General features: G+C 46.4%; 1 protein-coding gene across 3 annotated transcripts in view; it reads right to left on the bottom strand.

Moving 5' to 3' along the window:
• LOC122480460 (cytochrome P450 4B1) overlaps positions 1-27,080 on the bottom strand; it is a 61,262-nt gene that overhangs the window by 10,895 nt on the left and 23,287 nt on the right. Inside the window, exon 1 of one of the 3 annotated variants that reach the window (XM_043574894.1) lies at positions 8,414-8,626. The exons of 1 other annotated variant lie outside the window; for it this stretch is intronic. In XM_043574894.1, coding sequence (XP_043430829.1) covers positions 8,414-8,593 — 180 coding nt within the window. In that variant the 5' untranslated portion in view covers positions 8,594-8,626. Of the gene's footprint in view, positions 1-8,413; positions 8,627-27,080 lie in introns of those variants that run through there. One more of the 3 variants, XM_043574893.1, reaches the window with a different exon arrangement.

Below are 27,080 nucleotides of genomic sequence, written 5' to 3'. Positions count from 1 at the left end.
GAAAAATAAAGCAAGCTAAGGAGCAAGGCTCCTACTGTAGACAGCAGCTTAGGATGGTCAGGGAAGTCCTCTTAGGGGACATTTGAGCAGAGATCAGCAGAAGCACCCTCTAGAAAGCCCCATAGCATTGGACCACTATCTACTTCTCAAAAGCTGCTTTCCTCAGTTGTCCCCTTCATCCCTCTGCTCCTTGCTCCCAGAAAATTAGCTTTGCTCTACTTCATAAAGGAAACAGAAGCCATCAGATAAGAGGGCCCTAAAACCACAAGATCTGAAGAACTATCTGCTCTGCACCAGCTTCCCTCCTGTTCCAGTAGAGGAGGTGCCCAGGGCCTCCAACCCTCCCTTTGGGCACCTCACCCATCAATCACCCCCTCACTCTCCCACATCACAGACCCCATCCTCTATTGGCTCCTCTCACCTGCATTTAAAACATGCTCAAGTCTCTCTCACTTACAAAACAAAACAAAACCTCCATGGATTCTGCTTCCTCCTCTAGCTAACACCCCCATTTTCCTTCTCCTTTCATAACTTCTCAAAAGAGTTTTCTGGATGTTTCCTCCCTCTTCAGCCCTCATCTCTCCAACACTGCTGTTGCTAATGTGACCAATGCCCTTCTTGTGGGTGAGCCCAGTGGATTTCCAGCTGCTGTGACACAGTCAATTCCCTCCTCTTTCTTGAACTCTGTCCTGGATGTCTTCCCACCTCTCCCGATGCACCCTCTTGGTAGCTCCTCATCCATTATTTATCAATCAAAGAGTGAGGCTCCCCCTAGATCCAGTCCTGGGCCTCTTCCCATGCTACACCTTCTCCCTGGAGGCTCTCACCTACTCCCATGACTTCCTTTGCCATCTATCTGAGACTACAAAATTGACAGCTCATCCCAGCTTATCTTTCTCCTAATCTCCAGAAACATGACCAGCCATCCCCTGGAAATCTCTGCATGACACCCCCTAGGCCCTCAGACCCAGCATTTTCAAACATCAACACAATATCTGCCCTCTTCACATACCTAGGAATGGAATCACCATCTGCCCTGATACCAGCCAGAAACATGGAATGAAGTCTTCCCCCCTAATTCATAGTAATACAAAAGGGGATGCCCTATGGAGGTTGCCTTTCTCCCCTGCAGGTCCCCCAAGTGATTTTTTTCCCTGGAATCAATAAACCAGAACTAAGAGAGCCAGATATAGCAGTTCCTGGGAAACTCTCCAAATCTGGACCCCAAGGCTCCTGTGCCCAGACACTGGAAGGTGCTGTCAGCCTTAAGCCTTTTTGTCTTGGGTCTCAAATCCCCACATTTTTACACTTAGACACATAAATTCATTCCTCCTGGTTACAGTCCAGTCTTGTGGCTCAAGGAGACCTTTTCTCTCTTTAGGTGACTTTTCTAAATTCGGCTCTTATCCAGCTGTATTAATGCCACAGTTTAACAAAGCTCCCCTTTTCCTAGTGCATACAGGGAACCTTGCTGACACCATTACATCTGGCTGTGGAGGAGGCCTTACTGCCAGCTTCTGCCATGCCCTCAATGCCAGGACAGCCTGCTCTACCTCATACTCCTCCCCATGTCACTAATATGTCATTCCACTAACATCTGCTTGGATGGGAGCCTCAGCCCTGTCCTGCTCTTCCTGCCTCCTTTTTGGTCTCTGCCAATCTAGCCACCATCCCAAAGCCAGTGTTCACACAAATCTGAGCTCATCACTTCCTGACTTGAATCCCTTCAATGGTTCCCCGTTGCACTCAGAACAAAGCTTTTTGATGTGGCCTACAAGGTCCTATGTGATCTGCACCTGCCCTCTTCCGGCTTCATCCTCTTGCTTCTGTCCTCCCCCCTCAGAACTCCAGAAGTGAACAGCCATGAACATACTAGACCTAGAGAAAGAAGTATTTGTTGAAGAAATTAATTTCCTACACACTCGATGCTCTTTCCAGCCGCTGTGCCCCTACACAGGTAGTGTCTTCCACCCTTCCTTCCTCACTTCCATAGGCTGCTGCATCTAGATCTTTCGGGACTCACTTCAGCATCCCCTGCCCAGGCTGGGCACTGTGTTGTGTTATCTCTCTCTCTTACAGACCAGGTCACTCTAAGGCTGGCTCTAATCTCATTGCTTTATCCTCTGCCCTCAGCAGAGGGCAAGGCCCAGAGTTGTTGATCAGATAACACCAGCTGTTTGAGAAAAGAAGAACCTTATCTGACTCCCAAAGACTGGGTTGATTTTGGAGAAAGGAAGAGGATGAAAGAAACCAATGCCTCAGTGTGTTTTGCAGCAAGAATCTCTCCACAGGGGTTTAACAGCTGACATCTGCCCAGCACTTTGCAAAGTATCTATCTATATTTTATCTTTTCTGATCCTCTACTAACCCAACAATGTAAAAATGCTTATCTCCATATTGTTGACGAGGAAAGGGAAGCACAGACAAGAAGCACAGTGAAGGCCCATCAACTGAATAAAAATGAGCCAGGGCCCCAGACTCCAGCCAGGGCCCTTCACTTCACAATACAAGGTCAGGGGCACTGCCCCAGTGATGAGCAAGGCCAGGGAGGAGGACTATGCAGTCCCAGGGGATCACTGTTCCTGGGCTTGGAGCTGGCATTCTCCCCTCTTCCCCCTCACAACAGTCCAGATTCTCCAGCCCCTCCCAACCTCAGACCAACAATATGACATGGCACCTACTATGTGCAAGATCCTCTCTGGGCCCCAGAGTAGAAGAAGGGGGACCCTGGAAGAATAAGACATGATCCCACTTCAAGGGGACACACTGTGAGAATTGAATAGGATGATAGGCAGATGTGTCCAGGGCCTCTAGACTGTAATCAGAGATAAAAAAGGAAAAATTAAGGGGTGCCTGGGTGGCTCAGTTGGTTGGGCATCCGACTTTGGCTCAGGTCATTATGTCACGGTTTGTGAGTTCAAGCCCCACGTCAGGCTCTGTGCTGACAGGTCAGACCCTAGAGCCTGCTTCAGATTCTGTATCTCCCTCTGTCTCTGCCCTACCCCCACTTGTGCTCTGTGTCTCTCAAAAATGAATAAATGTTAAAAAAAAATCTTAGGAGCACGTGGGTGGCTCAGTCAGTTAAGCGTCCAACTTCAGCTCAGGTCATGATTTCACAGCTTATGAGTTTGAGCCACGAATCGAATTTTTTAAAAAATTTAAAAAAAATTTTAAAAATAAAATAAAGGGAGAAGTTAATCCTGATGGGCAGTTCTGCCCCCACCTCCTGCCCTTCCTTTCCTACTTCCACAATCACTAGGCTAGGAATCAAACTTGCAGTCACTTTGTATGGAAAGATCATGTCCTGCATGAAAAGGCACAAGTCTTGCACCCAGCCTTGTCTCATTTCCTGAGCTACTATATGGACATAGGCAAATACCTCCCCTTTTCTGAACCTCAATTTCCTCATCTTGGTTTGGAAAAACATCCCTACACTTACCCTCCCATCCCTCAGGCTCACATGTGGATCCAACATAGCAGAGGTGCCAAACCCCAGAGGAATGTAGAGGTGTTAGGCCTGCCATGGTTCCCCAGGAAACCTTTGTAGGCCCAAAAGAACCTCCCCTCCAACACTTGTTCTTTCTTCCTGGTGCCAAGGCCCTCCAGATTCTTGTGTAAGAGCCAAGAAGCCAGAGCTAAGCTGTGCTCCAAGCCCTCTATACATCTCAAGGTGGGGGACAGAGGCATTTGGGGGGAGGAGGGCATCCAGCTCTGACATGAGATAGGGGAGCAAGTCCCTGGGCTAGGGAGTCCTACGGGCCTAGGGCAAGCCTAGCTTTGGTGGAGGCAAGTAGAAGTGGAAGGAAGTGAGAGGCAAGGGATTGAAGGTCTCCCTAAATGCCTTTCACACCTCCATTAGGGTTGACCTTCCCATGACCTCCTTCTGTACTCAGCAAAGCCTCTCCTTAACCCACTGGTCTCACTACTTGTCTTCTCCATCACTGTCTCCTCTATCAAAACCCTCCCTGTTCCCCAACATTCACTGTTTGTTCATTCAGTGATGTCCACTCTGTGCCAGGCTTTGTGATGGATCCTGAGGGTACAGAAATGAATCAGAGTAGATCTCCATCCTCCAGCAGTCATGGTCTGGTGGGCAAGATGAACAAGAAAACAGAAGATGACAACCCAATGGGACAATGATATAGAGATACAGAGCAATGATATAGAGATACAGAGCACACGCTGATGCAAAATCCTGTTTAGGCATCCCACTCAACCTGGGGCAAGAAAGGCCCTGGTGTCTGTTTTCCCTCTAGACAGCAGGCTCTTTGAGAGTAGGGCCTGGGTCTGATTCAGCTTCCCAACCTATCCTTTCCTTTCCTGGGTTTCTCCAGGATGTATGTAGGTCACTAAGCCATCCTGAGAGGGTAGTTATTTGTAGGGGAAAGGTTAAGTCTGGACAGTCCTTACCTGGAGGTCAAGCTCATTCCCAGAATCACGGAGGAGAGGCAATCCCTAACACAGTGAAAAGGAAATGGGTATTCAGGAGGCAGGAGCCTTAATCTCTGGCATTTATACCTGAGTTCCCAAACCTGGATGCACAACAACAAACACTTGGAGAGGCTTTTAAATTCAGCCTCTTCTCCTAAATATATAAATTCCTACATATCGACAACAACTACAACAAAACAACCAACCAACAAACAGACTACAATCCAATTTAAAAATGGGCAGAGGACCTGTGCAGACATTTTTCCAAAGAAGACATACAGATGGCCAACAGACACATGAAATGATGTTCAACAACACTCCTCATCAGGGAAATGCAAATCAAAATCACAATGAGAAATCACCTCACACCTCTCAGAATGGCTAATGTCAAAAGAGAGGAAATAGTAACTCTTGGCAAGGATGTAGAGAAAAGGGATCCCTCATGCACTGTTAGTGGGAACGTATGTTGGTACAGTCACTATGGAAAACAGTTTGGAGATTCCTTAAAAAAATAAAAATAGAAGTACTGTACAATTTAGTAATTGCACTTCTGGATATTTACCAAAGGAAAACGAAAACACTAATTCAAAAAGATATATGACCCCAATGGTTATTGCAGCATTATTTACAATGGCCAGGACATAGAAGCAACCCAAGTGTCCATTAATAGATGAATGGATAAAGAAGATATATATATATATATATATATATATATATATATATATATATATAATGGAATATTACTCAGCCATAAAAAAGAATGAAATCTTGCCATTCATGACAATATGGATGGACTTAGAAAGTATTATGCTAAGTGAAATGAGTCAGAAAGAGATAAGCACATACCATATGATTTCATCATTTGGAATCTAAAAACCAAAACAAACAAATGGCAACAAAAAGAGAAATTAACTCATAACAATAGAGAAAAAAATAATGGTTTCCAAAGGGAAGAGGAGTGAAGGGATGAGCAAAATAGGTGAGGGGCATTAAGAGGTACAAACTTCAGTTATAAAATAAGTAAGTCATGGAATGAAAAGTACAGCATAGGGAATATACTCAATAATACTGTAATAACTTCATATGGTAAAAGATGGGAACTACACTTCTTTTTTTTAAATTTAACTTAATGAAGGAAATTCTGCAATATTCAACAACATGGATAAACCTGGTGAAAAAAAGTTTAATTAAGATAAATAAATAGGCATCAAAATTGGCAAAGATGAAGTTAAGCTTTCACTTTTTGCAGATGACATGATATGATACATGGAAAATCCGATAGACTCCACCAAAAGTCTGCTAGAACTGATACATGAATTCAGCAAAGTCGCAGGATACAAAATCAACGTACAGAAATCAGTTGCATTCTTATACACTAATAATGAAGCAACAGAAAGACAAATAAAGAAACTGATCCCATTCACAATTGCACCAGGAAGCATAAAATACCTAGGAATAAATCTAACCAAAGATGTACAAGATCTGTATGCTGAAAACTATAGAAAGCTTATGAAGGAAATGAAGAAGATATAAAGAAATGGAAAGACATTCCCTGCTCATGGACTGGAAGAATAAATATTGTCAAAATGTCAATACTACCCAAAGCTATCTACACATTCAATGCAATCCCAAGCAAAATTGCACCAGCATTCTTCTCGAAGCTAGAACAAGCAATCCTAAAATTTGTATGGAACCACAAAAGGCCCCGAATAGCCAAAGTAATTTTGAAGAAGAAGAAGACCAAAGCAGGAGGCATCACAATCCCAGACTTTAGCCTCTACTACAAAGCTGTAATCATCAAGATATCATGGTATTGGCACAAAAACAGACACATCGACCAATGGAATAGAATGGAAACCCCAGAACTAGACCCACAAAAGTATGGCCAACTAATCTTTGACAAAGCAGGAAAGAACATCCAATGGAAAAAAGACAGTCTCTTTAACAAATGGTGCTGGGAGAACTGGACAGCAACATGCAGAAGGTTGAAACTAGACCACTTTCTTACACCATTTACAAAAACAAACTCAAAATGGATAAAGGACCTGAATGTGAGACAGGAAACCATCAAAACCCTAGAGGAGAAAGCAGGAAAAGACCTCTCTGACCTCAGCCACAGCAATTTCTTACTTGACACAACCCCAAAGGCAAGGGAATTAAAAGCAAAAATGAACTATTGGGACCTCATGAAGATAAAAAGCTTCTGCACAGAAAAGGAAACAATCACCCAAACTAAAAGGCAACCAACGGAATGGGAAAAGATATTTGCAAATGACATATCAGACAAAGGGCTAGTATCCAAAATCTATAAAGAGCTCACCAAACTCCACATCCGAAAAACAAATAATCCAGTGAAGAAATGGGCAGAAAACATGAATAGACACTTCTCTAAAGAAGACATCCAGATGGCCAACAAGCACATGAAAAGATGCTCAACGTCGCTCTTCATCAGGGAAGCACAAATCAAAACCACACTCAGATATCACCTCACGCCAGTATAGATGCTGGAGAGGATGTGGAGAAATGGGAATCCTCCTGCACTGTTCATGGGAATGCAAACTGGTACAGCCGCTCTGGAAAACAGTGTGGAGGTTCCTCAAAAAATTAAAAATAGACCTACCCTACCCTATGACCCAGCAATAGCACTGCTAGGAATTTACTCAAGTGCATAGAGGCACTTGTACCCCAGTGTTTATAGCAGCACTCTCAACAATAGCCAAATTATGGAAAGAGCTTAAATGTCCATCAACTGACGAGTGGATAAAGCAATTGTGGTTTATATACACAATGGAATACTACGTGGCAATGAGAAAGAATGAAATATGGCCTTTTGTAGCAACGTGGACGGAACTGGAGAGTGTTATGCTAAGTGAAATAAGTCATACAGAGAAAGAGAGATATCATATGTGTTCACTCTTATGTGGATCCTGAGAAACTTAACAGAAGTCCATGGGGGAGGGGAAGGAAAAAAAAAAAAGAGGTTAGAGAGGGAGAGAGCCAAAGCATAAGAGACTCTTAAAAACTGAGAACAAACTGAGGGTAGATGGGGGGTGGGAGGGAGGAGAGAGTGGGTGATGGGTATTGAAGAGGGCACCTTTTGGGATGAGCACTGGGTATTGTATGGAAACCAATTTGACAATAAATTTCATATTAAGAAAATTAAAAATGGAAAAAATAATAATAATAAAATTAAATTAAATAAATTCAGACCACCAGTTCAAATATGCTAATTAGGCTCTCCAGAGACTGGGGGCCAAGGAATCTGCTTCTCCCAGTTGATTCCAATGCAGGTGTCCCTTGCCCTATGTTCAGAAAACTCTGGTCTCAATCTGATGAAGGCAGGGAATGTTCCTAACAATAGGTGCTAAGGTGGTCCCCAGCACCCTGAGGTAACTGGGGAGGACAAGCCAGGATTTGGACCCAGGAAGATGCCATGGCTCCAAGTTAGCCCATAGACATGACAGAGAGAACCCCATCTTTGGGTGCACCAATCACTTAGATGCTCCAGGGTAGAGGGATCTCTCCAGGATTGCTCCAGGAGATGCTCTCTAGAAGCAACAGGCTCATCTCTGCTTTCACTTTTAATTTCTTAAAAATGGAAATCTTTACACTGCACAGAACAAAGAGGATGGTGCTTAAGCTCTAAACAAGATAGCCTACTTCTTCTGGACTTTGTAGGTAGTTTTCCCCAATGCTATCACTGAGCCCTTAGCAGAGTTTTACCAGAATCTTGAGCCTGAGAATGATGAGGAGTCTGTGGCCCATTTGGGTTCCAACACTGAAGTGTTCCCACTCCCAAGGCTGGGTCAGAAGGCAGAGGTGACAGGAGGAGTCAGTGGGGAAGCTGAATGGAAACCGTGGCTCCAAGGACATTAACCCCCTGCCCAAGCATAGGGGCTCCCTCCATAGCCGCTGGGGGTTAGGCTGTATTCTCTGAAGGAAAGGAGGCTGTTTCCTTTTTCCAACCCATCGCCCCACGTACCTCGAGGGCATGTCCGAAGAGCCAGTGGGTGGGGGGTCCTGGGAAGCTATCCATAGCCCTGGCCAGCATCTGCCTCCGCAGCAGCAGACGAATGAGCTTGAGGAAGCCTAAGACCAAGATCAATCCAGATGCCCACAGGCCCAGGTGGGAGAGATTCAAGGAGAGCAAGACGGAAAGCATGGCTACAGCTACAGTCACCAAGGCTCTGGCCTCCTTCCTGCAACCCTGGGGTTCCCTTATACTGCACACATGGCACCCTGCCAGCCCCCACCCCCAGCCACACCCTACAGCCAACAGCAGCACAGGCTGGGCTGAGCTCCAAAGGGCAGAGACAGCAGCCCCAGAAGTCACAGGCAACAGAGAGACAGCCTGGCTGACTCCTCCCAAAAGCAATGTGTATACCTCCTTGGCTTCTTGGAGGAGAAAACAAAAGGCAATTCTGGATATAATCATCAGCATAATAATGACTTCTTTTCATACAAGCACTTTGTATGTTTTGGGAATTTTCTATACACTATCTCATTTAACCCAAACAAGGAGGTCATAGTTACTCACTCTTTATATGCATTTGCCAGATAATGAAACTAAGGTTCAGCTTGCTTGTGCTTTCTCACAAGAAAGCTTCACTGTCTTCTTCAGGATGGACCTCTGGGAGGCCTTGCATTCATGCCAGGCTCATAATGCTTTGAGTCTTTTGTGTGTGTGTGTGTGAGGGATCTTCAGGGACAAGGTTCTAGCCCCAGAAGGGAGATCCTAGGTCAGAAAAAGGCTAACTCTACTCCCAAGATCCTAGTACAAACTTGACACTTAAGACCATAGAGTATTACACTTCAAGGGCAATGAGGAAGGTCATGAAATCTAATTACTCCTGGATTGATGGACCAAGTCTCTTAGGACCAGAGAGGGGCAGGGAATTGTCCAAGGTCTCACAGTAAGGCAATGGCAACTCTCAGTTCCCCAGGCCAGGGTTCTGTTGAGGAACAAGCTTGTCCCAGGCCCCAGACTTGCATGTGGAGAGTCTGCTGTTTCTCCCTCCACTCTAGGGTTGGAATACTCGGTATCCCCGTGCAGATGTTTCAGATGAAGAGACTTGCATCAGGCTCCTTTCAGAGGGGTAGGCAATGTTAAGAAATCAAACAAGGTATAAAGTGGCAGCCAGAGACTAGCAACAACGGAAACCTAAAGGCTGGAGAATACCATTCCCAGGTTTTTGGGCTGAACGAAGGGGAAGAAATAGCATACTGGAGCCTCATAGAGGTAGCTATTGAATGGGGCTGAAACAGGAAAATGTGTAGTCAAAGGTGTGTTCTAGGAAGATTTCTCCCTCTGTGTATGTGCAGTGGTTCTGAGCTGGACTGGGGTAGGAGGAGCCTGGAGTCTGGGTTCGCAATCAGGAAGAGGAAGTCAGAGAGAAGACCAGCAGGATGGATGTTTCCTAGGCCTCAGAGGTCCTATATACCTTGTCCTGCCACAAACATGGGTCAATTTATCACTCTCTACTCCCTGGCTGAAATCTAGCAACCACTCACACTTCTAGAGCCAAAGACAAGCCATCATGTGGCCACCACATGGAGACTGGGCAGTAGTCAACTCCTGACCCTACCAGCTATGCTTCCAGATGCCTTGGCAGTGTGATTCTTGGAAGTCAAAATATGCCTCCCTGGAACTTCCACCCACTGGCCCTCGAGGGCCCAGTAGAAAACTTTAGCTGTAAGGAAAAATGTGGTGAGAACCCTCTATCCAAGCATGCACATGTTAAGGAGACGGAAACAATGAGACTCTGCCTTTATCCAAATGCTCCCCAATAGCCCTTCCTTCCATACCTGTCCTCTACCTCAGAAACACCAGTTAGAGCCAGTCTTCTAAATCTGCCAACTTAGCTTGCAGGTCTTCCCTGATTTCTTCACTTTCTCCTTTGCAGCAGCTGAGGGCTTGGTTTCTCCTGAAATCTTCCCATTCTGCTGCAAGCCTGAAGACCGAGCTTGTCTCTTCCCTCACTTTGCTTGGCTGAGCCGGGACAGACAAGCCATAAGCATTCAGTGAATGCATGATCAGGTGTATAAATGAAAGAATGGACTACCTTGAGGGTTCAGTAGGTGCTGAGTTTTGTGGAAGTTGAGAAAACACTGGCAGTGTGCGCTCACTGCACCACCCTGCTACCAGCCACTCCATAAACCTTCAAGGGAGGCTCCTCTCTGCTTCCCCAGCACCAGCACAAAGTGGCACTTAATAAATACTTGTTTGTTGAATGGATGCTGCAAGGATTGGCTGCTATGGTAAGGGATGTGGGGAGGAGAAGGAGAGTAAAGGTTAACTGGCCAGTGCAAAATATATGGGAAATGCCCTACTGGCGCCCTTCTGGATGATGCTGTTGGCACCCCCTGTGGGCAGATCCCAGCAGCTGCTGTTTGATAGGGGGACCAAAACTCACCACCAACCTCAACCTGACCTCTACCTCAATTTCCCAGGGATGTCAGGCCACTGAGTTTTATACTGAGTGGCGAGTATAAAACTCCTTGACAGGGGAGAGGTGAGGTCAGATTACATTCAGGAAAAGAGTTGTGTCTAAAACACTCTTTCTCCATCTTGGCTGCACATCGGAATCACCTGGAGAGCTTTAAAAAAGTCCAATGCTCTCAACATATCCCCATCCTCTCTGCTTGCCCACATCTGTCTCTCCTGGTTACACAGCCTTCTACACAGAGTTGGGGTGAGGACGCTGAGAGCCTGGCAATGCTCTGGACCCACTGTGAGTTCAGTGAACAGGTTAGGATATTTTTCATTGCTACAGTCATTTCCCAAAGCGAGTCCAGAGTTGGGGAGGGGAAGCAAGGAAGATGGTTCCCTGTCCTGGCATCTGGGACTTCCTGATTTTTAAGATCTGCCTGCCTCCTTCCACCTAGATTTGTATTTGCTCATGAGCAATCCTGACTTGCTTTGGCTGAGTACTGAGCTGAGAATTGGCTGAGTTAAAATGAAAACCACAGGATCATAATGGAGCCACTTAAGTTAGGGTCCCATGTCAGTAAACTAAGATTTAATACCTAACCTAACTGCAGTTTCCAACCCCCTCAGCTGCATTGGGATTTCCTAGAGGCAACCCTCTCAGGGACCCTTTCCCCCTTAGGAGGGCCACCTTGCCTAAACAATGCATTCCTTGCTAACCATTTTGTGTGTGTGTGCCTTCTCTCTGTCTTTAAAAACTTTTCCTTTCCTGCAGCTCATTGGAGCTACCCTCTGCTTGCTGGATGGGATGCTGCCTGATTCATGAATCATTTATCTTAATTTGTTTAAGTTTATTTATTTATTTTGAGAGAGCATGATCACATGGGCAGGGAATGGGCAGGGAGAAAGGGAGAGAGACAGAATCCCAACCAGGCTCCACACTGATAGTGTGGGGCCTGAACTCACAAATTGTGAGATCATTCATGGCCTGAGCAGAAATCAAGAGTCAGACACTTAACCAACTGAGCCACCCAGGCTCTCCACATAAATCATTTAATAAAGCAAATTACATCTTCAAATTGACTCAGCTGAATTTTGTTTATTAACAGGATGCTGGTCCTAAAAGCATGGGATGTAGGGGAGGGGAGTGTGGAGGGTATAGATGGAGCAGGGGGCAGGAGGGAAGTTGGTTTCTCTGCAGCCTCTGTCCTGAGCTGAGGCTCTAGAGAGTATAGGGGACTTCTTCCAATGTGCTTCTGATCACAAGAGGAGCTTTGCCATGAGGACTGCTAACTAAGGGCCTTTGTCTCAAAATCCCTGCCCTTTGGGGGACACCAGAGCCCAGCCCTTCCAGCTGGAATGGTGTAGTGCTTTAGGTTGCAGGTAACACTGTGAACTGTGTAACAATCTGATGGAAGTTACTGAGAGATATGTGCCTGGGAAGGACAGGTGCAGTCATGGCAAATGGGAGGAGAAAAGGAGGTGAGGGAACAGAATGTTCAAAACTCAGCAGACCCGAGTTACAATAAGTGAACAAAGACATGTCAGTGCTCGTGAAGATACACATCAAAGCGGAGACTGCTTCTACTTGCGTATAAGAGGGAAGGAGCGCAAGGTGGCACCATGTTTCTATCAGCCATCAAATCACTCATTCATTCATCAACACATATATATTGAGTGCCTACCATAAGCCAGATATTATCTTGGATACCTGAAATAAGGTGATAGACAAAACAGAGAGTTCACATTCTAACACCGTTCTGCCAAAAACAGATTTCTCCCTGTATTCCCAGGAGCTGAGGTCCAGAATTCAGGTGTTCCCATGCCTGCCAGGTGACCACCCTTTCCCTGAGAAGATCACTTCTATATAAGCCCAGTAACATTAAGACATTTGGAGGAGTGAGGAGTCAGGAAATACAGGTTTTGGTTTCAAGTCTTGGGGCTCAGTGGGTGACCTCTGGTGAAACCCTGCTGCTCTCAGTGCCTCAATTTGTCCCATGTCAGTGGATCAGATGGTGTCTAGGGGGTATTGGGGCTGTGGTGAGGATCCTGAGAGCCCTGCAATGCTCTATGCTCTCCATCATACAAACTATAGTACATTGGCCCTGGAAGAATTTTTGTCCCATTTTACATCCTCTGTTCCCACCTTTTGGCTCTGATCATTTCTGCAGCAGCCAGTGGCATGCAGGTGTAACCTGTTGGCACCTTACCTCACTTCACATCTCTTGTTTCTGCCCTAGGACTGCCCTGCTGCTAGTAGGGCCAGAGAACTACCACCTCTGAGGCAAGCTTTGACCAATGAAGTACGGGAGCTAGTGAGTAAATAGTCTCCTCTCCCATGCCCTGGACAATTTTGAGGTGCATTCTATACAGTTCCTCAGAGGCTCCCCTAGCAGGACTGAGCTGGTTACCTCCAGTGGCAACCAGTTCAATAACACAAGTTAGATCAGCTTTGTCTCCTCCCCTGTTTACTTGTCCCAGGCAGGCCCCTCCTATTTTCTGGGATCAGCTATCTGCAAATGAGCCTTTCCTGCAAGTCCTACACTTTGGGGAAACCCAAGCTAAGCCATATGGCTATATGACTCATGGTGATATGACTCTGTGTGGATGGAGGGTGCTGGAGTGTGGATGTTACATGTTGTGCTAATGCCATCTTTTTAAAAATTTTTTGTGTTTTATTTATTTTTGAGAGAGAGACAGAGCATGAATGGGGGAGGGTCAGAGAGAGAGGGAGACACAGAATCTGAAGCAAGCTCCAGGCTCTGAGCTGTCAACACAGAGCCCAACACAGGGCTCAAACCCATGGACCGTGAAATTATGACCTGAGTCAAAGTCGGATACTTAATCAACTGAGCCAGCCAGGCGCCCCTCTGCTAACATCAGCTTATTGCACAGATTAGTGCAGTAGACTCTGAGTCTGAAGAATCGTGAAGCTTAGCAATCCCCATGTGAATACCCTGTTTCCCAGGTACCAAGAAAAAATGATACAGGTATTTCTCAATCGCTGCAGAACCCACAGGGAGAAGACGTGTATTTGGCACATCAGGGGAAACTCTATCTGACATTCTTAAAGGACCTTTGTCCTTGCCTCTCTCCTTCCCTTTCTCTTCTTTCTTCTTCTTCCCCTCTTTTTGCTAAAAGATAAACTGAGGCATATGAAAAATGTTAAAAGAGTTTATTTGAGCAAAAACTGATTTGAATGGGGCAGCAAACCATTTAGCAGATGGAAAGGAGCCCCAAGGAGCTGTACAAAATGGAAGACTTTTATAAGTAGAAGGGGGCAGGACAAGGAAGTTATGAGCAAAGAGCGGGCTGTTTCTGGCAAGGCCACTTTCCTTTAGGAGACAGCAGGGGTCTCTCTGGAAGATTACCTCATTAGTGCTGGCCAGGTGATTCTGTAAGATTCCACTCCTGGGAGAGGTTGAAACTGAATTAAATCAGGCATTAAATCTCAGTTTGGTGATGTTGGCTCAGCACAAATGACTCCATTTTGGACCTGTTGTCCCTTTTTTAAAACTCTCTCACCAGAGATGATGACTCAGTACGTTCCCTGATTGGTCCCCCTGGGGGACAGATAGATGAGTTGGCAGTGTAAGCTCAGAGAAACAGGGCTTCTGTTCCCCACTGGAGGAACCCAGGTAAAAGGGTGTATTTCTGCATGGGTGTGGCCTCTGGTATATGGACCCTTACATCCCTCCCCTCATGCCCTGTTCAGCTCTACCCCACTTGGTATTTCCTAGATATAAACTTCCAATAGTTTCTGCCCTCAGGGGCCTGGCTGGGGGAGCCAGGAAAAAGCCAAACCCTTACCCTGGCATTCAGGCCACTCCCCATCTAAGCCTTGCCTGGCTTCCACCACCTCCTCCTCAGATAAACAAGCTGCCTGGGACAGCCAGGAACCTTCTCACCTAGGGTTTCTGAGTGGCCTGAGGCACACATCCAACCCTGAGTAAGTCTCTTAACCTCTCCAGCTCTCTGGTTGCTAATCCTGTAGAACAGAGGTTGTAACAGTATATACCTCATAAGATTATTCAGAGGATTAAAGGAGATAAAGTGTATAAAACACACAATTCCCACACTGAGTGCTCAGTAAATTTAAGCTTAAAATTCTTCCAATTGTTTTTGGATGGGTATAATCAATGAAAGGAGAATGGGTGAGACAACCTCTAGCTTTGTCTTTGGAACTGCTTGTCCCACTGAGATAGACTTGCTTCAGAGCAATGCCAGCCACCCTGGCTGGTGTTTAGGCCCAAGCATGTACAAGTTGAGGGAGACAGCTCAAGCTATGGAATGTTGGCAGTGTAGGGTAGGATCAGGAGGCCTGGAAGCCGGCCATGTTCCATTCAGGCACTACGCAGAAAGACAAGCCAGGATTCTGCCTCTGGAGTGGCCTGAGGGCCTTTGACTGAGAGTGCAGGATCAGGTCCCTGGAATAATGGATTTGGGGTGTGTTGGACAGTCTACTGGGCTGGGAAGCTGAATTCCAGGTCAATCTCTGCCATGGACTTGCCGTATAATCCTGAGTATGTTCCTTCTCAAGTCTTCAATCTGCCCATGTGTTCAATGGGACACAGGTCCCATCTTGCTCTAAGACATTTTATCTGAAAGAGTCTGACACCCAAAAAAGAGAACATACCTAGTCCCAAATCACAGATGAGTCTGAACGCAGCTGGGAGAATTCTAGAATTAGAAGAAATGGCATGGAAGAGAGACCATTTGAGTAAATAACAAGGAGGAACTTTAAGAACTAATGAAAGACAGGGGCGCCTGGTGGCGCAGTCGGTTAAGCGTCCGACTTCAGCCAGGTCACGATCTCGCGATCCGTGAGTTCGAGCCCCGTGTCAGGCTCTGGGCTGATGGCTCAGAGCCTGGAGCCTGTTTCCGATTCTGTGTATCCCTCTCTCTCTGCCCCTCCCCTGTTCATGCTCTGTCTCTCTCTGTCCCAAAAATAAATAAACGTTGAAAAAAAAAATTAAAAAAAAAAAAAGAACTAATGAAAGACATAATCCTTAGAATCAAGAATTTTAATAAATTCTAAGTGGGATAGATGAAGAAAAAAAACCCCACATCTCAACACATCACAGTGAGTCTGAAGACGGTATTCTCCATCTTCTGTGCTTTATTGTTGCTATTGAAAAGAAAGTCATTAGTCTAATTTCCTTCCTTTATTGCTAATTACCTTCTGTCTTTGCAGTTCTGCAAAGTGTAAGAGAGAATAACCATCAACCTAGATGTGAATACCCAGAGAAACTATCTTTCAAAAGTGAAGAGGAAATAAAGACATTTTCAGATAAAAAAGATGGGGCGCCTGGGTGGCGCAGTCGGTTAAGCGTCCGACTTCAGCCAGGTCACGATCTCGCGGTCCGGGAGTTCGAGCCCCGCGTCAGGCTCTGGGCTGATGGCTCAGAGCCTGGAGCCTGTTTCCGATTCTGTGTCTCCCTCTCTCTCTGCCCCTCCCCCGTTCATGCTCTGTCTCTCTCTGTCCCAAAAATAAAAATAAACATTGAAAAAAAAAAAAGAGAATATACCTGAAAACTAAGGAAAGTAGATCCCAGATGGAAAGTCTGAGTTGCAGTAGAAAGTAGAGAAAGTGGCAAATCAATGGGTAAATATAAAAAGACACTGACTGTATAAAACAACAACAATAGTGTCTCATGGAATGTTAAAAAGAGAGAGAGAGAGAGAGAGAGAGATTACCAAATAAACTGATAGTAATAATAAAAGATAGAGGAGGAAGGAGTAAAGTGTCCAAAGGTCCTTGGATTATTCAGAAGGAGATAAAGTATTAATTTTACTTTAACTTTAAACTTTGATATGTAAAGTTTGATATGCTAAAGTTTCTAGGTAGCCACTTAAGGATATATTTCAACAACTTTTATGGGGCACCTGGGTGGCTCAGTTGGTTGGGCATCCAACTTCGGTTCAGGTCATGGTCTTGGGGTTCCTGAGTTCGAGCCCCACATTGGGCTCTCTCTCTGCCCCACCCCCATTCTCCCTCCCTTTCTCTCCCTCTCTTTCTGCCCCTATCCCACTCACACACACACACACTCTCTCTCTCTCTCTCAAAAAGAAATAAACATTTAAAAAAAAGAATACATTTCAACAATTTTTAAACATGGTAGAAAATGGAGTGAGAGAAAATGTTTAGTCAATCCAAAAGAAAGCAAGAAATACAGAAAAAATGCGGAATGCCATCTTCAATAAGAAATAGAAAAAAGAAAGCACAAAACAAAATAGACAGAGGAAGGGGAAGTTTTGCACCCAGCTGAGGCAGGGAGGCTGGGGAAGTCTGCAAATGGTACTGAGGGCACTTTCCTGACTTTTACCCCCAACCTTCAATAACCTACAAGAGGCTCCCACCTAGTGTCCTTCAGAAATACCATTTAAGTAAAAACAAAGCACTTGTTATGTAAATGCAAAAAAGCAGTGCTCCAGATATTCCCTACTCCTTCTCCAAAACATACCTCCCATTCCAGTTGAGGGTTCCTGTGCAGATTAGATGTTTAATTTGCACATGCAAAGATAGAAGGTGCTCCAGTCAATTTCATGGGCCTTTTATTGGGATTCTCCTGAGCACAGGAAGGACTGACCCAACCATTGGGGCGCATCAAAAATGTAAGAGGCTTAGGGGCACCTGTCTGGCTCAGTTGGTGGAGCATATGACTTCTGCTCTCAACGTTGTGAGTTGGATCCACGTTGGGGGTAGAGATTACTTAAAAATAAAATATTTAAAAAATACTTATAAGAGGCTTGGTATTAGACTCAAATGGGGGTGGGGTGGGATTCCTGGACATGCCTTGCAGCCTGGAGATAGGAAAAGGACAGGAGAACAGGAGCTCACAGTTACAGAACACTTACCATGCCAGGCCCATTATACAATCAGCCTGCCAGGCAGGCACACCTGAGCTTTGAGATGGTAAACTCCCCATCACTCTGAAGTAAGTGAGCAGGGCTAGGGTTACAGTCAGTGAGAGAGAGGAAGAGGGGCTGATTCAATGCCCACAGAAACTCCTTTCTCCCTAGCTCAGAGAACAAGGCTCCACTTGAGCAAAGCAGGCCTTTTGATGGCCCATTCTCTGGGGACAATCGATGGGCTGGGGCAGGTACAGGTCAGGGCAAGTGATTAAGTTACCTGGCTATGCTGTGGGTCCTGCACCCGCCCTGTGACAGCTCAAGCACTTAGGCAGAATTTAGGGTTAGGACAGTGTCCAAAATCTCTGAGAGCTGGCTAAGTACCTTCGTCTCTTTGTGCAGCCTACAGCCCTGCCCTGGGAATGGCTCCCTTTACTGTGATCAGGAAACATTTCCTGGCCCTCAGGCCTGCTGAGGGGTAGCTGAGCAGATTTAGAAAAAGGGCTGGGCTCAGAGAAAAGTCCTGCTGGTTTGAGCAGGAATGGGTAGGGGTGTACTCTGGTGACCTGGGCCAAAGCCATGGCAGAGGAACAACTCTGGGGCCAGAAACAGAACACAGTGGATGGAGGAGTGAGTGGGGAGTAAAGAATGTAGGCAGTGAGGGACACGGATCAACTGAGCAGGGCTCAAAAGAGGAGAGGAGCACCAAAGTGTGCTTTACTTTAAAGGTGGAGAGACCGGAGCATTTTTTAATGTTGAAGGGAGGATTCTTTTAATGCTGAAGGGAGGATTTTTTTTAATGCTGGGAGAGAACAAGGTTGAAAATGCAGGGCACGGGGATAAGAGATGGACCCAGGTCCCAAGCAGGCAGGAAGACACGACCACTCCAAGATGGAGAAGGTGCAAGAGAGTGGGGTGGGCTGAAGGGATGAAGGTGAGGTTCTCAGGGGATCAAAAACGATGCTGGATCATTCTCAGGGCAGAAGCCAGGTTCAGGCAGAAGGGAGGTTACCCTGAGTAGAAGACATGAATAGGAAATGGTGGCCACCCAGAGAAGCTCAGGGACAGTGTCAGAGAAAGGACATAGAACAGAGCATGAGCTGGGGCACACCATACTGAAGGCAGATAAAGGATAACAGAACCTGCCTGGAGCGGAGGTGCACAGAGTCTATGAGGGCTATGGCAGCCCTGGATAGAGAGCTTAGCCCAGTGTCAGTGATAATGGGCTCTGAGCACCTGCCCACAGTACCCCAACTGGTTCCTCCTCAGGGACTGTTCTTCATCCTTCAAGACCCAGCCTGGGGCCTTCCCCAGTCCCTGCCACCCAGCCAGAGTGAACACCTCCATCCTGAGAGCCCCCGCAGGCCTCTCTTGAGAATCGCAACCCCTGAAATAGTGCCAGGAGCACCCAGATCTTTAGGTATGTTGCTTTTATTTTCCCTTTAACCCTTATAACACACTGTCCATAAGCAGGAATTACCATCCCTATTTTACTGAAGGGAGGACTGAGGTTAAGAGAGAGCAAGACAGTTGCCCAAGATGTCTCAGCCAGGACTTGGCCAGGTCAGTCTGACCACAAAGCCCAGCCTCTCCAGTTTGCCATGATTTCCCTGCTCTGAACTGTGGGCTCCAGAGGGCAGGAATGGGGGCAGCAGACCCAGCATGGTGCTTGGGAATATTTGTTAAGATGACACCAGAGACAGATCATCTAGTGTGACCTTTCAGATGGATAAGGAAATTGAGGCTCAGTAGAGGAAGAGGGACTCATCAGGGTTGCCTGGCAAATTGGTCCCAGTGCTGGCTTAGGACACAGATCTTCTGACTCTAAAGCCAGAGGCAGGCCTAGAGAACCCAGAATAATGTTTGGCTCCTTTCCCTGGCACCACACTCTCACTTGTAGCTAATTATTTGCCTGCTAATCCCATTGTATACTAGGTCAGAAACAGAGTCTCCTCTGACTCTCTTCCAGTGTCTTCTGGAACTTTGGAAGGCTGCCCACCAATCTCCATGCTTCTTCTAACAAAGGAAGCCATTCCAAGAAACAATGCAGCCATCTTGCCCAAGAAATCTGGGCTGGGAGCTGAGTCCACAGGCCAAGGGTTAGGCTGGGTCCTCCTGGGAAACACGAGAGAAGTCACAGATCAGAAACATCTGTGAGGGGCCCAGATGTGATTTGGAGAAGTGGCTACAGAGCCGAAGTCTGTGTAAGAGGTAGACACCCAGAAAGGAGTGTGGGAAGGGCACTTCAGGTGGAGGGAACAGCAAGAACAAAGATGGTAGAAAAGTGAAAGATGAAAAGGACATCACAAGTTCAGGATGGCTGTAATGAAGGTGCCATGAGACACAGGGTTCAGGAGTAATAGGGGAGGAGATAGTGTACAGGGCTGAGTGAAGCCAGAAATCCTCCCCATACAAGGAAGAGAATGGCACTGGGCACTTCAGGTGAGAACAGAATGAGCAAATACCACAAGAGGGAACAAAGAGAAAACTATTTGAATCATGGCACTACTCAGTCTAGAAGCTACCAATGGGATCACACCTCTCACCCTCAGGATGGAAGTCAAATCCTTTGCCACCCAGGCCCTGGTACAAGCAGATTCCTGCAGGTTACCCAATGTCCCCTCCTCACCTGCTGTTCCCTCCTCATCTCCTGCTCCTTATGCCCAGGACAAGCTGTGCAGTTCTGTTCATGCTGTTGCCTCTGCCTGGAATGCTCTCACAAGCTCAAATGTCACTTCCTCCATGAAGCCCTCCATGGCCTACACTTGCAACTGGATACTCCCTGCTCTCTGCCCCAACATACCCCAGTGCTGGCCTCCACCACAGCTCTGGTTACACACCACAGCTCGGTTTTATAATTATATAACAGGCGCCCAAAATTATATAACAGGAAAGAGAAAAGTGTTATTTTTAAAAGGCATCTGCAATCTGGGCCAATTGGCTTAGGAAGGAAGAAGGTAGATCTGTTCTTAGGGTAAAAAAATGTTCTTCTGGTTGGAGAACGGCCCTAAGAGGGCACTTTTGATGAAATGCCCTGCCCATAGGTTAGATGTGAGCTGAGTGGAGAGAGTTTAAGTTGCTCTGTGAGAAGTTTCCTACCCAGGGTTCTGCTATCTGTGTGCCTCTTTCCCTGCCCCTTCCAGTCCCCACCCAGGCAGCTAGGTAGGCCCAGGCTCTTTGCAATCAGAGTTAAGTTCTTGATTTGGGGATTCAAATGCTGAGACCTTGAATTCCAAAAACCTAGGCTTTGAACTTCAAAAGCCTAAGCCCTGAAGGATTTGGAGAATCAACTCTATAACGTATAGTAGATCTGGAGAAGTACATGCTCAGTCAGGGCCACATTCCTGCAGGTGAGACCAGAACTGAACTCAAGTGGGGCAGCAGGGAGAGAGGAAAGGCTGGGATGAAGAAGAGATGAGACACTGATAAGTCCCTGAGAAAGGTCTTTGCATCACATATGTGAGAACTCTGTGGAGATAAGAGACATGTGTAACACCTGGGGCAAGCCCAGGAACACAGCAAAGCTGAGTAGTGGCTTTGGAAAAGTGGCAAAGAAGGGGGTGGCATGCCTCTAGGCTCACAGCTCTTAACCTCACTGCATGGGAGCAAATGAGGTTTCCATGCACTCAGGTGGGGTGCAGGGGCGACTGGGAGGGAGGTGGACCTGGAGAGGCTGGTGGTTGAAAATGAGGGAAGACATGGCAGCCACCCTCATGAGTTGGCAATAAGGGTGAGACAGGCAGCATGTACAGCTCAGGGTATGCCCCCAAGATCAGGCACCCCAAGCACCATACTCCCCACAATTGCAGTGACTACTAGAACTTGACATACACCTGGCAGAAGAAATGAGGAAACCCTGTAGTGACAGAAACATGTTTCTGGTGCCTGTAGGGAGGGTGTTGGAAGAAGAAAAGCTTAAATGTGGAGACAGAACATTTCGTTTCTTGCAGCCTTACATTTATGGACTAAGAATCCAACTGTTGGATGGTTCCCCATATGAAAACCAGAATTACTGCAGCTGAAGAGGTACAGGAAGACTGAGGGAAGAAGAAGAAAGAAAGGCCAGAGATGACAGGAGAGAGCTTCGGCCGAAAGGTGGACAGGACCAGCAAGAATCCCCTGTGGTGTGGAGCACCTGTGAACTTGCACTGAAGTAAGTGTAACACTCAAATTTATGTTCTCATCTGTCTTGGTCTTTCCTGCAGCTCCCCTCTGTGGCCCCAAATTGTCAGTCTCACCTACTACAGACGCTAGCCTTGCATTAGTGATGCTTTGTCAAGATGAAGAAGGAGAGGCAATGGTGTGAATGCAACCAAGCACCAAGAAAGAGCATGGTCTTGCCAGGACATATGGTGGATGTGGCCAGCTGGCGCTGAGGCTGGGGTCTTCTCAAAGTTTCCCTCACTCACATGTCACCCACAGGTCACCTGGGATGTCAGCTGAGGCTGTTGGCCAGAAACATACACATGGCCTCTCCATGTGGCCTGGGCTCCCTCATGGAACAACACCTGAGTTCCAAAAGCAAGTGGCCAGAGAGAGAGCTTGACAGAAGCTCTATCACCTTGTATGATTTTGACTCGGGAATTGGGTAGCATCACTTCTGCCTCATTCTGTTTATTAAAAGCAGATCACAGAGGTTGGCCCACACTCAAGTGGAGGGGATTAGACTCAACTTCTTTTTTTTTTTTTCAAGTTTGTTTGTTTGTTGAGAAAGAGAGAGTGAGCAGGAGGAGCATAGAGAGAAGGAGAGAGACAGAGTCCCAAGCAGGCTCTGCACTGTCAGTGCAGAGTCTGATGCACAGCTTGAACTCAAGAAACGTGAGATCATGACCTGAGCAGAAATCAAGAGGTGGACACTTAATCAACTGAGCCACCCGGGTGCCCCTAGACTCAGCTTCTTGATAGGAAGAGTATTAGAGAATTGGCAGACATGCTTAAAACCACCACAAAGACCAAAAGGTGACCAAGAGAAACACAAGTCCCTGAGAATCTCTGAAAATATTGATTGTGAGGGTCACGCTAGTTTCCCCACCATGGTGGAAATGGGTCTCAGATGATTCTATTTGAGTAGCAAAGAGCAGGATGACCTGAGAGGCTAGAGGACTTTGGAGAACCAGTTTGCCTGACTCCCAGTGTGCCTCAGAAGCACACTCACTGCCCTCTGCCCCTGGGCATTGGACTATGCAGGTGAATGAGTAACCTACTATAACTGGAACCATTTAGGGTTTCAGTTTCCAGGGTGGGCACATGCTTGCTTACACTCTGAAAAGTTTGTAAAATACATGATGCTCAAAGGAGCATTGCTACAAGAGAGGGTACAACACTTTTCATAAATGGAAATGAGCATCTGGAATGGACTTTGGGACTGACCAGGTCTCCTCTGGACACACCCAGAAGTGGGCAATGGTTCCTCCAGTGATCAAAACTCTCAAACTAAACCAGGCAGCTAAAATCAGTATAGATATATTGAAAAATTAATCCCTCTACAGCAGTTAGTATCTAATAATAAAACAATCAGACCTGTGTATTGCAAACATGTCTGTGAGTGGGAGGAGGACAAGACAAGGCAGAAAATGTGAATCAGTTTCTGCCAAAAGGAAACAAAAAAAAAGAAAAAATCCCAGGGCCCCCCAGCTCCCATTGCCTCTGAGGACCCTCCCTTGGGAGAGGCTCAGCTCCTGACAGTAAATCGTTCACCTTCTTCCCTGCAGCAAGTCCAGAAGAGGAGGAATTACTTCTGCTTAGTCATTGTTGCCACTTCCCTGAGAGAATGGAAGTCCCAGAACACACGCATATTACTCAACCTGTCCACTTTCACTCTCTCCCATCTCTAGCCTCACCTTCTCCCTCGCCCTCTCTCCTGATAAGCGACAACAGGGAATGGATAATGTGGAGGCCAGGAGCTACACAGAGACTTTGTAAAGACCATGGGCAGACTTCTGGAGAGGGAAGTGGCTGGGGAGAAGGGAGAAGGGAATGTTCCTCAAAGCACAACTCAAAGATAGGCTCTCCCTCTGGCCATGGTGGGGTGTGGTGGGGGATATGCCCTACCTGTGGAAGGGTACCTGGAGGAAGAGGCAACCTGACTAGCAAGGACAATGAATCCAGCTCTTTCTTCATGCCACTTGGTACAGTTTTCCCAAAACCTCAGAGGAGATTGGAGCAGCAGGAACTAAAAGCCACGGACCTGAGCAGTGAAGCCATCTGAGATCATGTTCATACATTCAACAGACACCCATTAAGGTACTACTATGTGCTGGACCCAGTGCTGAGGGCTGGGGACACAGCTATCTCAGACATGGTGCTTGGGGTCAATGGGAGAGACACAGAATTAGGGCAGTCACGTGTTTTTGGTGCCAGAACATGAGGAGGAGAGGAGGAATTTGTTTTAGCTGGGGTGGAAAGAGAGGTCATGGAAGCCTTCCCAGGAAAGGGTCACTAGACCTGAGTCTGGAAAGATAAACAAGCATTCCCTAGCAGAGGAAGTAATGTGGGTAGCCAAGACCACAGAGGTGGGGGATAGCTGGGGCACTAGGTGTGAGGATGGGGTAGACTGAAGGAAGACCCTAGAGAAGCAGGCCAGGCCCAGACCATGCCCAACATTGCATAATTTGGAGGAATTGGAGCTTTACCCTATAGAGGCCATGGGAGTGCTGGAAGGCTTGAAGGGAAATGAGGCATTGGCAGTGAGGCCCACTGTGGCTATGATGTGGGGATCAGTGTGAAGAGGTGGAAAGGTGTGGAGGGTGGGAGATCAGTGGGGAGGGCTGACAAGAGATGGTGGAGGCTTATACTAGGGCAGGGGCTATTCAGGAACACCTGGATGCAGGACTAGCAGCAGCAAGACCAGGATAATTGACAAGGCCAGAGGCCAGTGGTCAGGATCCAGCTGTCCAGTGTCCCAGATACTAACCCCAAGCATCTGGTTCCAATCCCAATCCCAGATTTGAATGGAAAGAAGATGTGGTATTGTAATATATAATAACATATATATATGTTAGAAATATATGTTATATATATAAATTTATATATAAATTTATATATATATAATATATATAAATGTATTTTAGAAATATATGTTATATATAGACATATAAATATGTAAACATATATATATATATATATATATATATATATATATATATACACATACATACACACACACACACACACACACGCACATATAAAGATATATATATCTTCCCTTGGTTCCTGGCACAGAGCTCCTAAAACTCTTGTAAAACCTAAGAACACTAAGAGCATCTTTTGTTCTAATATTTGTCTTTGACCCTGGTTTTGAACACAGGGCTCCTGAAATCCTTATAATTTCCTGGGCGATGGAAGTGTCTTTCATTCCAACAAGGCAACTCTGGGTGTATCCTGGATAGCTCCTAGATGAGGGCTAATCACCAGAAAAACAAAGCCATAATTAGAAGCTTGGAATTTTCAACCATACTTCCCATTCTCTTAAGAAGGGCAAAGGGCTACAAATGGACTTAATGATTTATCATTAAGATGCCTCACTAAAGATAAACCCTCACTAAAATCCCAAAAGTACAGAGTTCGGAGAGTTTTCAGGTAGGCAAACACATCCACACCAGGAAAACAAAAACTCCTGTGCTCAGGACCCTATGTATCTTTTCATCTGGATGTTTGTCTACATCCTTCATCATATCCTTTTATAATGTACCAATAAACCTAATTAAACTGTTTTCCTGAGTCTGTGAGCCACTCTAGCAAACTAATCGAATGCAAGGAGGATTTCACTGGAATTTTTGATCCATATATAGCCAACTGGTCAGAAGCACAGGTGACAAACTGAACTTGTGACCAGTGTCAGGAGAGGTGGGGGCACTTGTAAGACGGAGCCCTTAACCTGTGGGATCAAACACTATTTCCAGGAAGATAGTGTTAGAATTGACTACAATTGTAGGGCACCCCACTGGTGTCCAGACGATTGCTTGGTGTGGAGAAAAACCTCCCCACATTTGGTGACTGGAAGTGAAGTGTTCTGTGTGGATAGCAAAGAAGAGTCACTGGCAGGAAACATCCAGTAGGAAAGAACCCACCTTTTCCTGAAAAGATAAAAAGTTGAAGCTTTCTCCTTTTTAGAAATATTGGGGCCAGCTTCAGAAAGAAAAGAGAGATAGAGAGAGGAAGGCATCATGGGAGACACTGGGCAGTGACAGAATCCAGTGGGGGAGGCAGGGAGCAGGATGACTTCCTCCTTGAGCTGGGGATCTGCACTCAACCCTGTGTGGTGTTGACTTGGAGCAGTAGGATGGCTGGGAGGGAGGAGGACCTCTCCTTGACTTCATTCAACAAGTTCATTCAACAGACATTTGTCCTGGGCCTGATGAGGGAGAGGCACCAATCTTTTGGAAACAGCAGACCTGGTATGCCATTTACTAACTCCATGGCCTCAGGCAAGTAACTTAATCTCTGGGCCAGTTTTCCCATCTGGAAAATGGAAATGATCATCCCTTCCATATATAGTTGTTTTAGGGATTAGAAACAATAATAGCAGGAGGAGCCAAGATGGCGGAACAGCATGGAAGTTTTTGTTGTGTCTCGCATCCATGAAATACAGCCAGATCAACACTAAACCACACTGCACACCTAGAAAACTGATTTGAGGATTAACACAACAATCTGCACAACCTGAACCACAGAACTCAGCAGGTACATGGTGCGGAGAGATGAACTAGGGGAGAAAGCCGCCGCGGATGGCAGGGAGCTGTTTGCATGTATGGAGAGAGGATGGAGATGGGGGTGGGGAAAATATGGGAAAAGCACACCCCCCAAAAGCAGCTGAAGAGAAAGTGGAAAAGTAGAAACATCCACAGGGACTGAACTAAAAAGGGAGAAAAGGAGAAAGGAGAGGGTTTAAATTCCATTAAGACTCTATAAACAGGGGGAGTGCAGAGTCTGAGGCTCCACAGCTCAATACCTGGTAGTGCTCTGGTGGGAAGGGCAAATCCCCTGAAGTCCGGGGGTCTTCAGGCCACACAGAGAGAGGCAGTTCCCCTGCTGGAAGGACATCTGGTAGGGGCTGTGTGGCCCTCCACAGGCAATGGTTCCAGTGGACCTGGGAGAACAACCACATTCGCTGGTGCTGGAACAAGGTGGTTGGGAGTGAAGCCTGGTACCAGACGCATGTTGTCATTTGCCATAATCTCTGAAACGCTGCTGTGACACAATCGCATGAACTTTTTCTGGGGTGGGCTGGCACCCAGCTGCAGTCTCTGGGCATCAACAGCAGCACAGTCCTGCAAATGTTCCTGGGTGCGGCCGGCACCCAGCCATTACTCAGTGAAACTGTCCCGCAGAGGGGCAGAACAGGTCAAAGCCACAGTCCCTCAGAAATAAG

This window comes from Prionailurus bengalensis, chromosome C1 (assembly GCF_016509475.1).
Source record: "Prionailurus bengalensis isolate Pbe53 chromosome C1, Fcat_Pben_1.1_paternal_pri, whole genome shotgun sequence".
NCBI classification, from domain to species: domain Eukaryota; kingdom Metazoa; phylum Chordata; class Mammalia; order Carnivora; family Felidae; genus Prionailurus; species Prionailurus bengalensis.
Note: the sequence above shows the minus strand (reverse complement) of the source record. Positions and strands in the feature narration are given on the sequence as shown.